This window comes from Crocodylus porosus, unplaced genomic scaffold (assembly GCF_001723895.1).
Source record: "Crocodylus porosus isolate Cpor-Errol unplaced genomic scaffold, CroPor_comp1, whole genome shotgun sequence".
Lineage (NCBI taxonomy): Eukaryota > Metazoa > Chordata > Crocodylia > Crocodylidae > Crocodylus > Crocodylus porosus.
The window spans coordinates 37,202,892-37,216,445 of record NW_017728914.1 but is presented as its reverse complement, the minus strand read 5'-3'; the positions used below and the strand labels follow the sequence as shown (position 1 = coordinate 37,216,445).

Genomic DNA, 13,554 nt, shown 5'->3' with positions numbered 1-13,554 from the left:
ACCGAGGAGCCATGGAGCCAACACAAGCCAACTCGGTCGACGGAAGAGCTGGATCGGTGATTTCCAGCCAGGGTGTGGTGCGACTCCTTCTCAGGATACTGCAGGGTGCTGCACAGTATTAGCACTGCTCAGGGTGCAAACCACTAGACAAGATCCACCAGCTAAACCCAGAGATTTCAAATGGGGATCCAGAGTATCCGAACCCCTCTGACCTGGTGCGGTCTTCGCAGCCCAAGAATTGCTCTAGCATTTTTCCAGAGTGAAAAAACAAATAAGAGCTGGCATTTCCCATGGGTCTAGCCTGTCTCTGCAGCCTTGAATCTAACCAGTATTTTCCATGAGGTGTCTTGAGTCTAACCAAGCTGCATGGAGGCAGAAAATAAACTTGGATCGGGTGATCACGGGTTGTCTGTTGAAATTAAATGGAAGATGATGATCAAAAATGGCTCATCAATGAAGGGATGTGGTTGCAAAGAGGGAAGCGGTGAAGCCAACTGGCCGGAAGAGCTCTGCGCCTTGAACGAAGAGTCTGGATGTTTCCTGCCGTCGAAGGTGCGAGAGCTATCAGGAGTCTGTATCCCCAGCAAGGGGAGGGGATCCAGACCAGCTAGATGAACGACCGCTCTGCAGAGGGCATGAAGAGTAAGCAGATGTTTTCTGACCACCCGAGGTTCAGGAATAGCTTCCCGAAAGGAAGTGGAGGTGAGAAGGGGCAAGAACGCGGAGCCCAGGCAGGCTCTGAACGGGACAACAGGACATGGTGGGACGTGATCATGGGCAACTGGGCTCCACTGCGGAGCGGGCCCCTTTTGCTCCTGCCTTCCAGTGTGAATCATTAGCTAGAAGTCAAGGCCTCGGTAAATACTGCCAGACTTTGGAGGGCTGTTTCACAACCAGGTTGGATGTGAGGGCCCCCCAGGCCGTGCGGGGTCATAGTGAATATATATGCACACCCTGCCGCGGTCTGCACCTTGGGGGAACCGTCCACTGAGCAGAGCCCTGGCAGACCACACCAGACTGGACCGTCATCCCAGCATGAGGAAGGTCGCCAGCACGGTTGTGCTGCTTGCCCTAGCACTTTCCCACTTCTCAGGTGAGTCGCTCTTGGGTGCAGCCCGGTGCTGCCGTTCCCCGCTCCAGGACCCAGACACGCTCCAAGTTATGACCACGTGGAGGGAGGTCTCGCTGGAAGACCAGGGCTGACGCTTCAATGCAGCTCTCGTGGGGCCTACAGCTTTGTGACTCGAAATAGCTGCAGACACAGTTTTGCACTGAGCAGTTGCCACGAAGAACATGGTACGGGTCCAGCCAGATGTTTTCGACATCCTCTTTACCCGTGCACGCGCTGCAGATGCAGACGCTACCGCTGCCTTGAGTGGGACATGTCAGGAGATGCTCAGGCAGTTTTAGAGGATGACAGTCTGCCCAGAAATCCCAGAATTAAAAGATGAAACTCTTTAAAAAAAACCCCCAAAACTTTTAAAGCGGGTGTTTTATGAAATGCATAATTGTCACCCTCCTTTTCCTGTAAACCTTTGTTTATTATCATGCACCCGGTTGCATCATGTATTTGTTCTGCCTTCCGTACATTGCCCCTTACAAACCCAGACTATCCTCTGACGCCATGAGAAAGGGCTGTGGCAAAAAAAAAAATAATTTTTTTTCTGATTAATAAATAACCATCTCCAAAAAAAAAAAGAAGAAAGGAGAAAGAAAGAACAGCAGTAATAGCACGGGACGCTGTGCTAAACACTGGGAAACTCTGTGGTCGTTTACGATCCCAGTACAAAATGTCACACATTTTATTCAGTCCAAGAAAGAGTTTACTGATGGTCACTGGATTTGAAACCGCATTTATTCATGGAGTAATACGCTTTCTCTCCGTGCCTGCCCATGGTTTAGCTTTGTTTCATGTTTTCTATCTGTCCTTTTCTTTTAGATGGTGCTCTTGGATCAGAGGTGAGTGGTCGATGTCTCCATATTTTCCGTGTCGCTCTCTAGACCCCTGGCCCAGTAGCAGGGTTGGGAAGGGCCGTGTGGCCAAGCAGATAGAGCCCGTGGGCACCTCCACCCGCTTTACTGTCACCAAACACACGATTGGGTCGTTACTGCCCATGTCAGCGACACTTTCCAGGCTGGTCAGCAGGTCTGTCACTGAACTGCTGGTTAACTAAAGAATCGTGACTCTATGAAACTAAATTATCGTACAGACTTAGTATACTCACTGATGATATATTAGGCTAAAAGGAGTAGTCCGGTAGATTAAGAAGCAAAGCCCCTTAAATGCTGTCTGTGTGGAAGAATATAACCCTAGGGGTCACGTACTCCACTCCCATGCAGTCGGGCTCAAGGAAATTCATGCTAGATGCAGTCTGTGCTAGGGCTGCATGAGAGCAACCAAGCAGCACAACCCCATATAACACTAGAGCAAACAGGTCCTTTGACTTGCAGATCGATACCAGGTGAAGCTCTGTCACCACAGCACTAGATTAGCTGACACCAGCCAGGGAGGAGACATGAGGATCCTCATACGGCTCTGGTGCCATGTTTCTGTCTGCATGCTTTGCAAGTGCTGAAACAATTCCTGGTCTTATTAAAGCATAATTGGAAACTCATTAGATTAGGCTTCCACACCCAGCTGGTTTCCCTAGGAAGCGAGTCCCTCGCCCTCAATGCAGGTCTTGGGGTGTCCTCACTCCTGGCTGTGCAATGCATTCATTTGCCTCCAGCAGGAGACACCAGGAAAGACTGCTGTAGGACTGATTCGCGCCATTTGGGATGGGAGAATAAGTTCAAGATAACCCTAACTGGTCTGCAAAAGGGCTGGGAGGCACAGGCAGGGCAGAAAGCCCAGGGTCAGGATTCATAGGAGCGAGACTGCCCGAGGATCATTGCTTTATTGCTTTTGCAGCTTGATTGCAGTCAGTACACCCGGGTTGCAACTAAGGATGGCAAAGCGCTGATCGTCTGCCCTCGGCATCTGAGACCAGTCTGTGGCACAGACAGCATCTCCTACAGCAACGAGTGTGGGATCTGTGTCCAGATCTTGTGAGTACTGCACAAGCCTTCCAAGTTGTTCCTCTTTAAATGGGCTGAAAACTCGGCTTTACTGTTTCCAGACTGGCCTGTTTCTGTGGCTCTCGTAGCCACTGGCCCTTCTCCTCGCCGCTGGCTTTCCTCCTCCTCCCCCTGTCTGTGCTCGAGAGGGGTAGGCAGGAAAAGCCAGATGACAACCCACATTGCAAGTAGGCCAGTGGGGCTTGAGAAGGGAAAAGCATGGCAGACCCTGCAGCAGCCGGAGACGGGCAGTTGGGCACGTCTGCTGCCGGCAGGACGATGCTCGTCTTGTAGCAGCGGGTGGAGGAAATCCATCCGGCAACTCCGACATCTCCCGCAGTGAATTGGAGCTTGGCAGTGAGGCCTGCTCTTCTCCCTGACCTCCCTAATACCCATTTCCTCTTCTTTTAGAGAGCACAGCGCAAACGTTAGTATAAAACACGAGGGAGACTGCCAGCACGAGTCCTTCCCGGTGAGTGCCGTATCTTCCCTGGACCTCACAGAGAGAGGGGTCAGGCGCGGAAAGCCTGGGGTTCAGTGATGCACAGACAGCGTCCTGCCCGGTCCACATCCCAGGGTGGTTTTATCGGGGCAGCAGTGGCTAGCCGGTACCTACGGTTCCTCGTACAGGTGGACTGCAGAAACTACCCGTCCTGGACGACCAAGGAAGGCAAAGCAATGATAGTCTGCCCGCGGATCTACAATCCCACCTGCGGCACAGACGGCGTCTCGTACGGCAGCTTCTGTGAGATTTGTGCCCATAACTTGTAAGTGCCCCGTGAAGAGCGGTCCCTTGGGGGGGAGCGGAGTCGTGGCCCCGGCAGAAGATCCAGCAGCTTTCCCAGGTGCCCCCTAGGCGCTGCCCCTCCCCGGCTCGCCCAGCACGTCCCCTCCAGCCGGGCTGTGCCGGCAACAGCCGGGCGACGAGGCGCAGGGCGCAGCTGGGACAAGAGGCAGAAGGAACCAGAGTCATTCTCGCGGGGGGGACGCACGTCGCGTCCACTACCTGACAGGGTCCTCCGGGTCCTCGCGGGTGGTGGGGATGCGGCCTTGCAGAAGGGGATCGTAGACTCACAGGCAAGGAGGGCTGGGAGGGAGCTCAGGAGGTCACATCTAGTCCGACCCCTACTCCAAGCAGGACCAGCCACAGCTACATCATCCCAGCCAGCTTTGTCCAGGGGGGTCTTCAAAACCTCCAAGGATGGAGATCCCAGGTTATCTCTGGGTAACCTGTTCCAGTGCTTCACCTCCATCCTGGTGAGAGAGTTTTTCCTAATATCCAACCTGCTGCAGCCTGAGCCCATTGCTCCTTCTGTCGTCTGCCCCCACTGAAACCAGCCCAGCTCCATCCTCTTTGCAGCCCCCCGGCAGGGAGGTGAAGGCTGCTAGTCAATCCCTCTCTCTCTTCTGCAGACTCAAGCAGCCCAGGTCCCTCAGCCTCTCCTCACCAGTCCTGTCCCCCAGCCCCACTATCATTGTCATTGCCCTCCACTGGACCCTCTCCCTTGTGTCCACGTCCTTTCTGCAGTGGGGGCCACAGCTGGACACAGGACTCCAGATGTGTCCGTCGTTCATGAGCATAGAGCATGAGGAGGACAGCTGGGCACTGACTCCCCTAACACTTGCTATCTCCATCTCCCAGAGAGCACGGGACACACGTTGGCATGAAGCATCATGGAGAGTGCAAGGACTTCCAGAAGGTGAGCAAGAATAGGAGCCAGGTTCTTTCCCCACTCATATCCACATCCACACCCACGCTCCCGAGTCCTTGCCTGGGAGCCGGCCTCATGCTGGTGGACCAGGGTGGGCTCTCTCCCAACGACCCCAGACAGCCCTTGTCCGTGCACCGCACCGTGATGCCGGGAGAAAGAAAGGGAGGGAGCAGAAGAGGGCACAGGGATGAGCACGACCACAGAGTCAGAAATGTGCCAGCGATGTCGGACGGGGACTAAAACCCTTTCCCAGGGCAGAGCCTTCTCCAGCGCTGAACGGATTAGCAGGGACGGGCGAGTCAGAATAGCAGAGGCTTGGGGGAAAACGCCTCGACTTAAATTGGTTGCTTAACACTTCTACACATAACATCTCGTCATGCCACGAGGGCAGAGAGGCCTCTGCGGAGAGACAGGGCTCAGAGCCGGATCCGTCCCGGCCGCTTTGCCTTCTCACCCAACAGCCTGACCTAGTGGGAGAGACAGGGATCCAGCTGACTTTCCCCGTCCGGGGGGTTTGGTATTGAAAGAGAAACCCCTGGCACAAGGGTCCAGCTTGGAGGCAAGGGGGGAAGTGGAGGAGAGGGAGACCTGGACATCACCACAGAGGACAAAGGTCCCCTATTTGCCTTTACAGCTCAATTGTAGCAAGTACTCCAGAAGCGCTGAGCACGTGACAGCCTGTCCATTCAACCTGGCTGAAGTGTGTGGGACGGACGGTGTCACGTATGACACCGATTGCAATCTGTGCGCTCATAACTGGTGAGGAGCAGACCGGGACCGCGCTGGGGGCGATTGGCCGTGGGCAGAGCTCCTTGCTCGTGAGCTGGTCTGTGACTTGCTGCAGTCTCCTTTGCTCCGCTCTGAGTTTCTGCCCTCACTGCCTCTTTCTGCTCAAGAGTCGTCCCCCGGGAGAGCCGGACCACGGCCGCAGAGCGCGGCGGCTGGCTGCGTTAGGACTGGGTAGAGGAAAATTGAGCCCCGGTGTTGTCGGAGATAGTGCAGGAATGGCCCGCTACTGGAGATAGCACGGCCTCAGTCCCTGCATAGCGAGCCCTGGGCTGGGGATGTTGGGGAAGGTCCTGACGAGCTTCACCAGACACGTCCTGTGTCACCTAAAACGGGGGCAGGTTTGGTTCATCTTTCCAACATGCAAAACGTCATGGGAAGGGCGACTCGGGAAGTCCCTAAACGAGTCTCTCCCTCTTCCAGGGAACACGGGACCCACATTGACATCAAGCACGATGGGAAATGCCAGTCAGACTTGGCTGAGGTAAGCCTGCCGCGCGGACCAGCTCCGTCCGCCCTCGCCCTCCCTCCAGCTATGCGCGTAGAGCAAAGTGAGGAGCCGCTTTTGGACGGGCCACCAGCACAGCGAGAATATAGCCCTAGCACCTGAAATGGCCACGGTCCATATAGTGCCACAAGCTGTCAGGGGAAACAGCAGGGGATAAAACACCGGGACAATATGAGACAGGCAGCAATATGAGACATGGCCCCGTGCTGCAGAGCAGTTTATATACATCACAGTCCTGAGGCAATCTCCTCTTTCAGCAAGTAAGGCTTTTTGGTGATAGCTTTTTATTGGACCAGCTGTGTAATTCAGAGACAGTAGACAAGCTTTCAGGCACAAAGCATCCCTCTTTTTGCAGCAACCTCTGAATGACTGATCAGGCTGTTTAAATATTATGGGAAGGGGGGATATAAGACCCCCACATCATCAGAGCATTTGCCTCTTTGTGAACTGGAAGTGGGATGACAATATGCTGGGCAGGTTGCATACAACCTTTGCTCCCAGTATGCATGGGAGCTTGAATTACCTGTGCTGCTTTGCTCACAGATAAAACATGATTTTTTATGCCACAAAGCAAGAACCACACACCAGTATTAATGAGGTGAGTTGATTCTGTGTAAAGCTGGGCTGTCAAAACCAAAGGGGATCATTTCATATTGCAAGAAGTGAAGTTATCTCCAGGCTATTTATTTGAAAGAACCAAACACCTTGGATTCAGAAACTCCACTTCCATACAGTCTGGTTTATAAATGTCATTCCTTTATTTTTTTTGTGTCCCTGAGAAAATCTGCATTTGGACAACACAAAATAAGGCAGAAATCAGTCACAGTGGGGCACTGCACTGTAATGCAGTGAGAGAGAGAAGGAAATCCACTAGGAGTGGAGTCTGAGTCTGAGTCTAAGAAGAGAAATATCCCAGGGACAAACAGACTCATAAGCCTTGTCTATGGCCGAGCAGACTAGCAATGGAGCAGCTTGTTCCCAGACCCAAGGAAGGAAGAGGCAAAGCCCCCCTGTATGCCCTGTTTGGGACATGAGCATTTGCCAAGGGTTTGCAAGATGATGTTCTGGGCAGGTTGGAAACCCCTCCTGTTGTGATCGCAGATGTGACACCCCTGGGTGCAGGGGGAGTCAGAAACCTGGCTATGTACAACCCCCCCCCCCCAATTAGGAAGGGAAGGGAAGAGCGGTGAGAAATGGGACCTGCCAAACCGGGCACGGGCAGCCTCTGTGTGTGGCACACGGCAGGCTGGGGAGGAGACAGGCAGCACAGAGGCAGGGAGCAGACAGCAGAGCAGTATATCGAGCAGGGGAAGGGGATTGCAGTAGCATTCAAGGGGCATGCAGGACTACTTTGTGGCTGTCTTGCAAAAAAAAAGTTGCCTGTGCTGGGAGACAACATGGGCCAAGTCCCAGACAGAGCAGAGCTGCATAAGGGCCGGCAGAAACCCTTTCCCTGGGCAGACCCAGGAAGCCGAGCGCTGACACGCTGTCCCATAAGCCGGGGGCTGCAGCGGTGTTGTGGCTTAATTTTCCTTTTACAGCTTGATTGCAGCAAGTACCACCAGATAACCACGGAGAATGGCACGGTGCTGGTGGCCTGCCCCATGATCTACGACCCACTGTGCGGCAAGGATGGGAAAACGTATGCCAGCGAGTGCATGCTGTGCAACCACAACCTGTAAGTCCTGCAGCTAATACTTGACTCCCCAGCCATGAACCACAGGTCAGAGCATTGTGCAAGCGGTGCTCTGGCAGGGGATTTTCGGTTGTAGCCGTGTTGGTCTGAGGACACGGGCAGGCAAGGTCCTTTGGGTAGATGTGATCTCTTTTATTAGACCAACTGAGTAGCTGGAAAAAAGCTCTTGGCGAGCCTTCGGGTGCAGTCACCCTTCTCCAGACATCCCTTCAGGGATGGCACCCATTCTGTCCTGATGCTGGTCACGCTGGGGAGAAGGCGATGGGCTAAATCCATCCTGTATGCCCTGCGCTCTGCAAACCTGATCCCTGGCTGTAACAGAGAGCAGCCCCCCTAACGCTTCTCTTTCCCACTTCCAGGGAGGCTGAGCCCAAGGTTGACAAAAAGCACAGCGGCCCGTGCCCGGAGGACATCCCTAAGGTAATCCAGAGCTGATGCCGAATAAGGGGCAGGTCCTGCTCCCTGGCACGTATCAGTGCCGTCCCCTCCGCACACGCGGGGGTTTCCCAGGCGAGCAGGCTGGGAGCACGCCGTGGCTCCCTTGCGTGCCGAGGGAGTCAGTCACCCCGGGCTGTCCACAAGCACCGTGGACCATGGGACAGGCCCCAGACAGAGCAGAGCTCCCTAAGAGCCGGCAGAAACCCTTTCCCCGGGCAGTCCCTGGGCAGACGCGGGAAGCCGAGCGCTGACGCTCTGTCCTGTAAGCCGGAGGCTGCAGCAGTGTGGCGGCTTAATTTTCCTTTTACAGCTTGATTGCAAGAAGTACCGCGAGATAACCGTTGACAACAGCACGGTGCTTGCCTGCACAATACTCTACAAGCCGATCTGCGGCACAGATGGGAAAACGTATGACAGCGAGTGTAAACTGTGTAACCACAACCTGTAAGTCCTGCAGCTAAAACTTCCCTTCGGGGCCACCAGCCACAGGGCAGAGCACTGTGCCAGCGATGCGCTGCCAGGGGATGGCACCCGTTGTGTCCTGATGCTGGTCACGCTGGGGAGAAGGCGATGGGCTAAATCCACGCTGTATCCCCTGCGCGCCGCAAACCTGATCCCCGGCTGTAACGGAGAGCAGCCCCCCTAACGCTTCTCTTTCCCACTTCCAGGCACGCTGAGCCCAAGGTTGAGAGACAGCATAGCGGCCCGTGCGCAACGGACCCTCCCAAGGTAATCCAAAGCTGATGCTGAATAAGCGCCAGGTCCTGCTCCCGTTCACTTCAGAGGCAGGGAGATCAGGTGGATGGGGACTCTTGACCGGCAACAAAGCCGATTGCCATCATTATTTTGGTAGTCCCTGAGAGACCCGTTTCCATTCCTTGTGAGGCCCTCACCCAGTGCGGTATCATTTTCTGCCGGCAGGATGACTGCAGCAACGTCCGTGAAACCAATCCGATCTGTGCCCTGTTTCACCAGCCCCACTGCGGCTCTGACAAGCAGACATACAGCAACCGATGCTTTTTCTGCAACGCGGTCATGTATGTGCACGTCTCTCTTTCTCCATGCTTAACCTGAATCATCAGTGTGCCTGCTGCAAGGGGCCTTGACTTACTGGCATGTGGCGGAGATTTTTGGCAGAAGGGGATAGCAGGAACCAATCCAGGGGCTCTTTTCTTGCATCTAAAAATATCAAGGTCCCCGTTGCGTGGTGCGGTGATTGTGGGTCCCTCTCCATTAACTTCAACAGGCTTTCTTTCACCCACTGATGCTACCTGATGCTCTTTGCTGCATGAGAAAAGTATTTCCCAGTGATAACTTGATCCTCGGGAATAAATTAAAATTTCCATCCTTCTTGTAATATTCACAATAGCCTGCAGTGTGTACTATCCCAGGCCCATGTATCCCTCTCTTTCCCTCCAGCCAAAGCAACAGGACTCTCACCTTGAGCCATTACGGCGAATGCTGAATCCTTACTGGTGCCGATTCGCATGAGGACCGCCGCGCCACCCTTTGCTCCATCCCGTCTCCCCCTTGGCAGGTACCACACGAAGTCCTCGCCTCAGCTCATCTTGGACCCTGAAGGACTTGCAATCCTTGTAGGCTTGCTGGTGCAATAAAATAAAACAGTGTCTTTCTCTTGTTTTAATGCCGTGCCCTGGGAACCACGTCATCTAGTTTGCGGCACGAAAACACCACTGCTGCGCATGCATCCTTCTGCTCTCAAGAGCTTGAAGGAAGGAAGCATTTTGCTCCTCTGAGGATCCCACTTGGCAACAGCAAGATGCAGGCACATAACGTGCAGGCTCCTGTGATCTTGCAGAGAAGTTGCACGGTTGGGCCCAAGGATGCCTCGCACCACCCAGAACAAAGACTGCAGAGAGGCTGGGCACACGGTGGGGAGCAAAGGCTGCAGGGCGACTCGCTCCCAAAGCACGGTCGCTGGCTGGCGTTCCCCATCCAGGTGCCTTTGCAGAGACAGTTTGGGCCTTGGGACAGGCCATTTAGACCTCTCTTTGTGCCCGCACGTTAGGTTTCCATCCAAGCAGCGACACTCTCACGCCTTGGGGTTCATCTCTCATGTGCCGTAGGAGGAAGTCAGGGCCGGGGCTCACAGAAGTCCACCTGAGGGTATTTCCTCCCTCACCTGCCTGCATTATTGTTTTTGGGCATGTTCCCACCAAGACCAGAGTCCCAGGGTGCATCGCCTTTGCTGACGGGCGTTCGGGCAGGCCCATGTCTCTGTATCTCTCAGGCTGGGGTGTGACAAGCTGCACCTCTGTGCCCCTCCCGGTTCACTCCCTCTGACGTGAGGCCTGGTGTTTTTCGCTAGGCTGGAGTCGTGCAGCTCTTGCTCTTGGCCCGAGCCGCTGGGCTGCCCAGCCTGCGAGCAAACCGTGCATTCCCGACTGCACCGCTCTCCGCTTCGGGGCTCTGGGGCTGGTGCGATGCACTCGGCCGTCTTCCGTCCCTTCACCCCGGGCACAAACCTGCACTGAAAATGCAGTCCACACCCTACGCTGAGGCTAACGGCCTCTGATGAGCCCAGGGGGCTGCGTGCCTGACCGGGTCCCTCGAACAACTCCCTCGAGACAAAGGGAATCTGTTTTTACCCTGCCACCATCCCCTGGATGAGATGTGACCCCAGGCCTTGCAATCCTCTCTTAACAACCCCCCAGCAGTTGCACTGATGGGGCTTACCTCACGTCCTTCTTTTTCCTCCTCTTCGTGTTTCCTTCCAGCCTCCTAATTAACTGAGCCAATACATTCACCTGGTGACTGGGGTAGCATGCAGCCTGCATAAATGACCTGCAGAGCCTCTGCATTTCTGCCCCCCCCGCCCCGATATGCACCAAGGACTGGTAAATAAGGCAAGTTAATTCCTTCCCAGCTAAAAACCCTGCATGCTCCCTGCAGCCTCTAAGCAAGCCTGGAGAGATGATCCTATGCACTGTAACCCTACGGAGGAGCTGCTGGTTTTGCAAATGGGCTCATCCCAGCTCCCCACTGCACTGACTCCTGAAAGACACTTGCTTTTGGAAAACACTCACCCTGGGATGTATTGTCAGTGGCCAGGGGCTGTGATGCATCTCGTGCATTTAAGGGACAAAAGACTTCTCTGAGCCCGCAGCTGTCCCCTTCCCGGGGTGCTTTCCTGGCGCAGGCTGTCTGAGGGCACCCGGGTGCCTGGGGTAGGCCTGCACAGTGACTACTCCAGTCCCATTTCCTGTTTTCCCACTGTGGACCAGACCTGCAGGTATGAGAGAGATCAAAGAACAGGGGCAAAATAACCCCATATTATTCTTCTGCAGCTGACACATCATTTCTCCAGATGATTTGCGAGGGACATCAGCCAACTGTCCCCTCCCTCCGAGCTGTAGTCTAATGCAAATATCCCCTCTGTTCCCAACACCTAGGTGCAAATGAGCCTCAAGGTGACTTGGCAAGACATGGGAACTCAGTCCAGGATACACAAGACTTGGGTGGCTCCCGAACGCTCCCCGCTCAGGTGCGAGCTACCCCCACCCTGACCACAGGCAGCCTGTCCGTGAGTCTGCAGCATGGCTTGAACCCGTGTCTCTGGGTCTGTGGCCAGATAACCAAGCCCACAATATATGATCCCTTTTATCAACAAGGTCAAGGGTGTTGTCTGAGAATAGGCTATTTGTTCGGGGTGTGCCTTCCTCAATCAGTTTGCAACCGGGCTGGCTTGGCAATGCCTTAATCTCTCTTCCACCTCTTGCTTTACCACCAACCCACTCTCTATTGGGTTCCCAGTATAGGAGTCACTCTCATATTTCAATTTCTTATTGTTTGCATCAAGGAGGAAGTTTTCTTCGTGGCTCAGAAGAGCCCTCAGGAAATGTTGCCAGACGGATGATGGATTTGGGGTGGCTATTTCATAATGAGGTTGGAAGAGCAGTACATGGGTCTGCATGTATATATACACACACATACATATTCACAGTCCTGTCTGTTGTGAGCACAGGGAGATCGCCCCCTGAGCTGAGCAGGAGCAGGAGCGGGAGCAGGTTGCACTCTTCTCAAACACCGCCTCCATCAGTTGGATGGCACGGAGGGGTGTGCCCTTTGCTCAAGTATTTTGCTGCTCCTCAAGTGAGTAGGTTCTTGGGTATTGCTTAATGCCCTGCCACAGGCCCGGGGACCTTGAAAAACATGAGGGTGTCCTCCAAGTGGAGGGCAATTCTGCCTTTGTGATGAGCTGTTTTCTCTTGAAAAGAGGACCCTAAAAAGATTTGAGGTCAGGAGCCAAGATTTCAGGCCCTCCTCCTTGGGGTAGCACATTAACATCTTCAGTCTGGTGGGTAGAAATGATTGCAGGTGCCATTGTATGCCCTTGATTAGTGGGTACATGTGCAAGCTGGTTTTCCAACACCCACTCTTTACTCATTTCGTGGCAGTATGATATTTCCATCGGCTGCATGGGAAACACCTTGGCGTTCCCAGAGGCCAAGAGCTGCCCTAAATATCTAGATGGGATTAAATGCTAAACTTAAAAGGTGAGGGACTCTTTAATATACATCCTTTGTAAAATGCATCTTCTCCCCTCTGTTTCCCCATGAACGGCGGCTCATGGTTTGTGTACCTGTTTGCACTGCTTACGTGCATTGCCTACCTTTTCTGGGGTGACCTGTAGCTACCCCCCTTTGACACAAAGGTGGGAGAAGAAAGAGGGAAGCATTCCTCTGGTTCCTTGATGACTATATAACCCTGCCAGAAAAGACCTGTCCATTGTATTAAGCAACAAGAAATCAGTTGCCATCACAGTACAAACAGTTGCCTTCACAGTACAAAATTCCCCCAAGTTAAAAACCTTTCACTAGCTGCTGCTCCCTTCAAAACTGCACTGAATTATTTTAGAGTCGCACGCATTGGCTCCATGCTGCCCGTGCTTTGCTGTGTGCATTTCCTCCGTTGTTTTCTTGCACATGTGGCATTTGGGGATGAGGCACGTGGCAGATCTTTCCTTGTTTTCTGCATCACTTTGTCCAGACCTCTGACCAACAAACATATATGCCTCAGGCAGCAGGCTGGAAGGGGGAGAGGGTTTGGGGCAATAGCAGAAATATTTCTGCATTGCAGAACTGCGAGCAGAAATCCTTCTCCCACTCGCAGGATATGCAGTCGGTTTGGCATAACAGAAAAGCAGAAGACCTCAGCACATCATCTAGGTCGATCCCTGCCCAAAGCTATCCCAGGGGTGAGCACCAGGATCTGGGGGAGCGTCTGTTCACCAGAGCGCCCCAGGGGATGACGAGGTCGAACGGTCACAAACTCCTGCAAGACCGTTTCAGGCTGGACATAAGGAAGAATTTCTTTACTGTCCGAGCCCCCAAGGT

At 53.9% G+C, this 13,554-nt stretch overlaps 1 protein-coding gene across 1 annotated transcript; it reads left to right on the top strand.

The window, feature by feature from the left end:
- Nucleotides 1-949: 949 nt before the first annotated feature.
- LOC109310221 (ovoinhibitor-like) lies at nt 950-9,831 on the top strand. The gene is made up of 14 exons (XM_019535307.1): nt 950-1,093; nt 1,940-1,959; nt 2,912-3,048; nt 3,469-3,529; nt 3,688-3,824; nt 4,700-4,757; nt 5,404-5,528; nt 5,979-6,039; nt 7,605-7,741; nt 8,119-8,179; nt 8,508-8,641; nt 8,866-8,926; nt 9,119-9,234; nt 9,617-9,831. The coding sequence occupies exons 1-14, from the start codon at nt 1,036-1,038 to the stop codon at nt 9,660-9,662; spliced, it is 1,212 nt and encodes a 403-aa protein (XP_019390852.1). The 5' UTR covers nt 950-1,035; the 3' UTR covers nt 9,663-9,831.
- Nucleotides 9,832-13,554: the final 3,723 nt, after the last annotated feature.

Excerpts from the sequence above, each read along its gene's own strand:
- LOC109310221 (XM_019535307.1), top strand. The coding sequence starts at position 1,036 with ATGAGGAAGGTCGCCAGCACGGTTGTGCTGCTTGCCCTAGCACTTTCC. Across the intron at positions 6,040-7,604 it reads GCCAGTCAGACTTGGCTGAG|CTTGATTGCAGCAAGTACCA; the intron begins GTAAGCCTGCCG and ends TTCCTTTTACAG. Across the intron at positions 9,235-9,616 it reads TTTTTCTGCAACGCGGTCAT|CCAAAGCAACAGGACTCTCA; the intron begins GTATGTGCACGT and ends CTTTCCCTCCAG.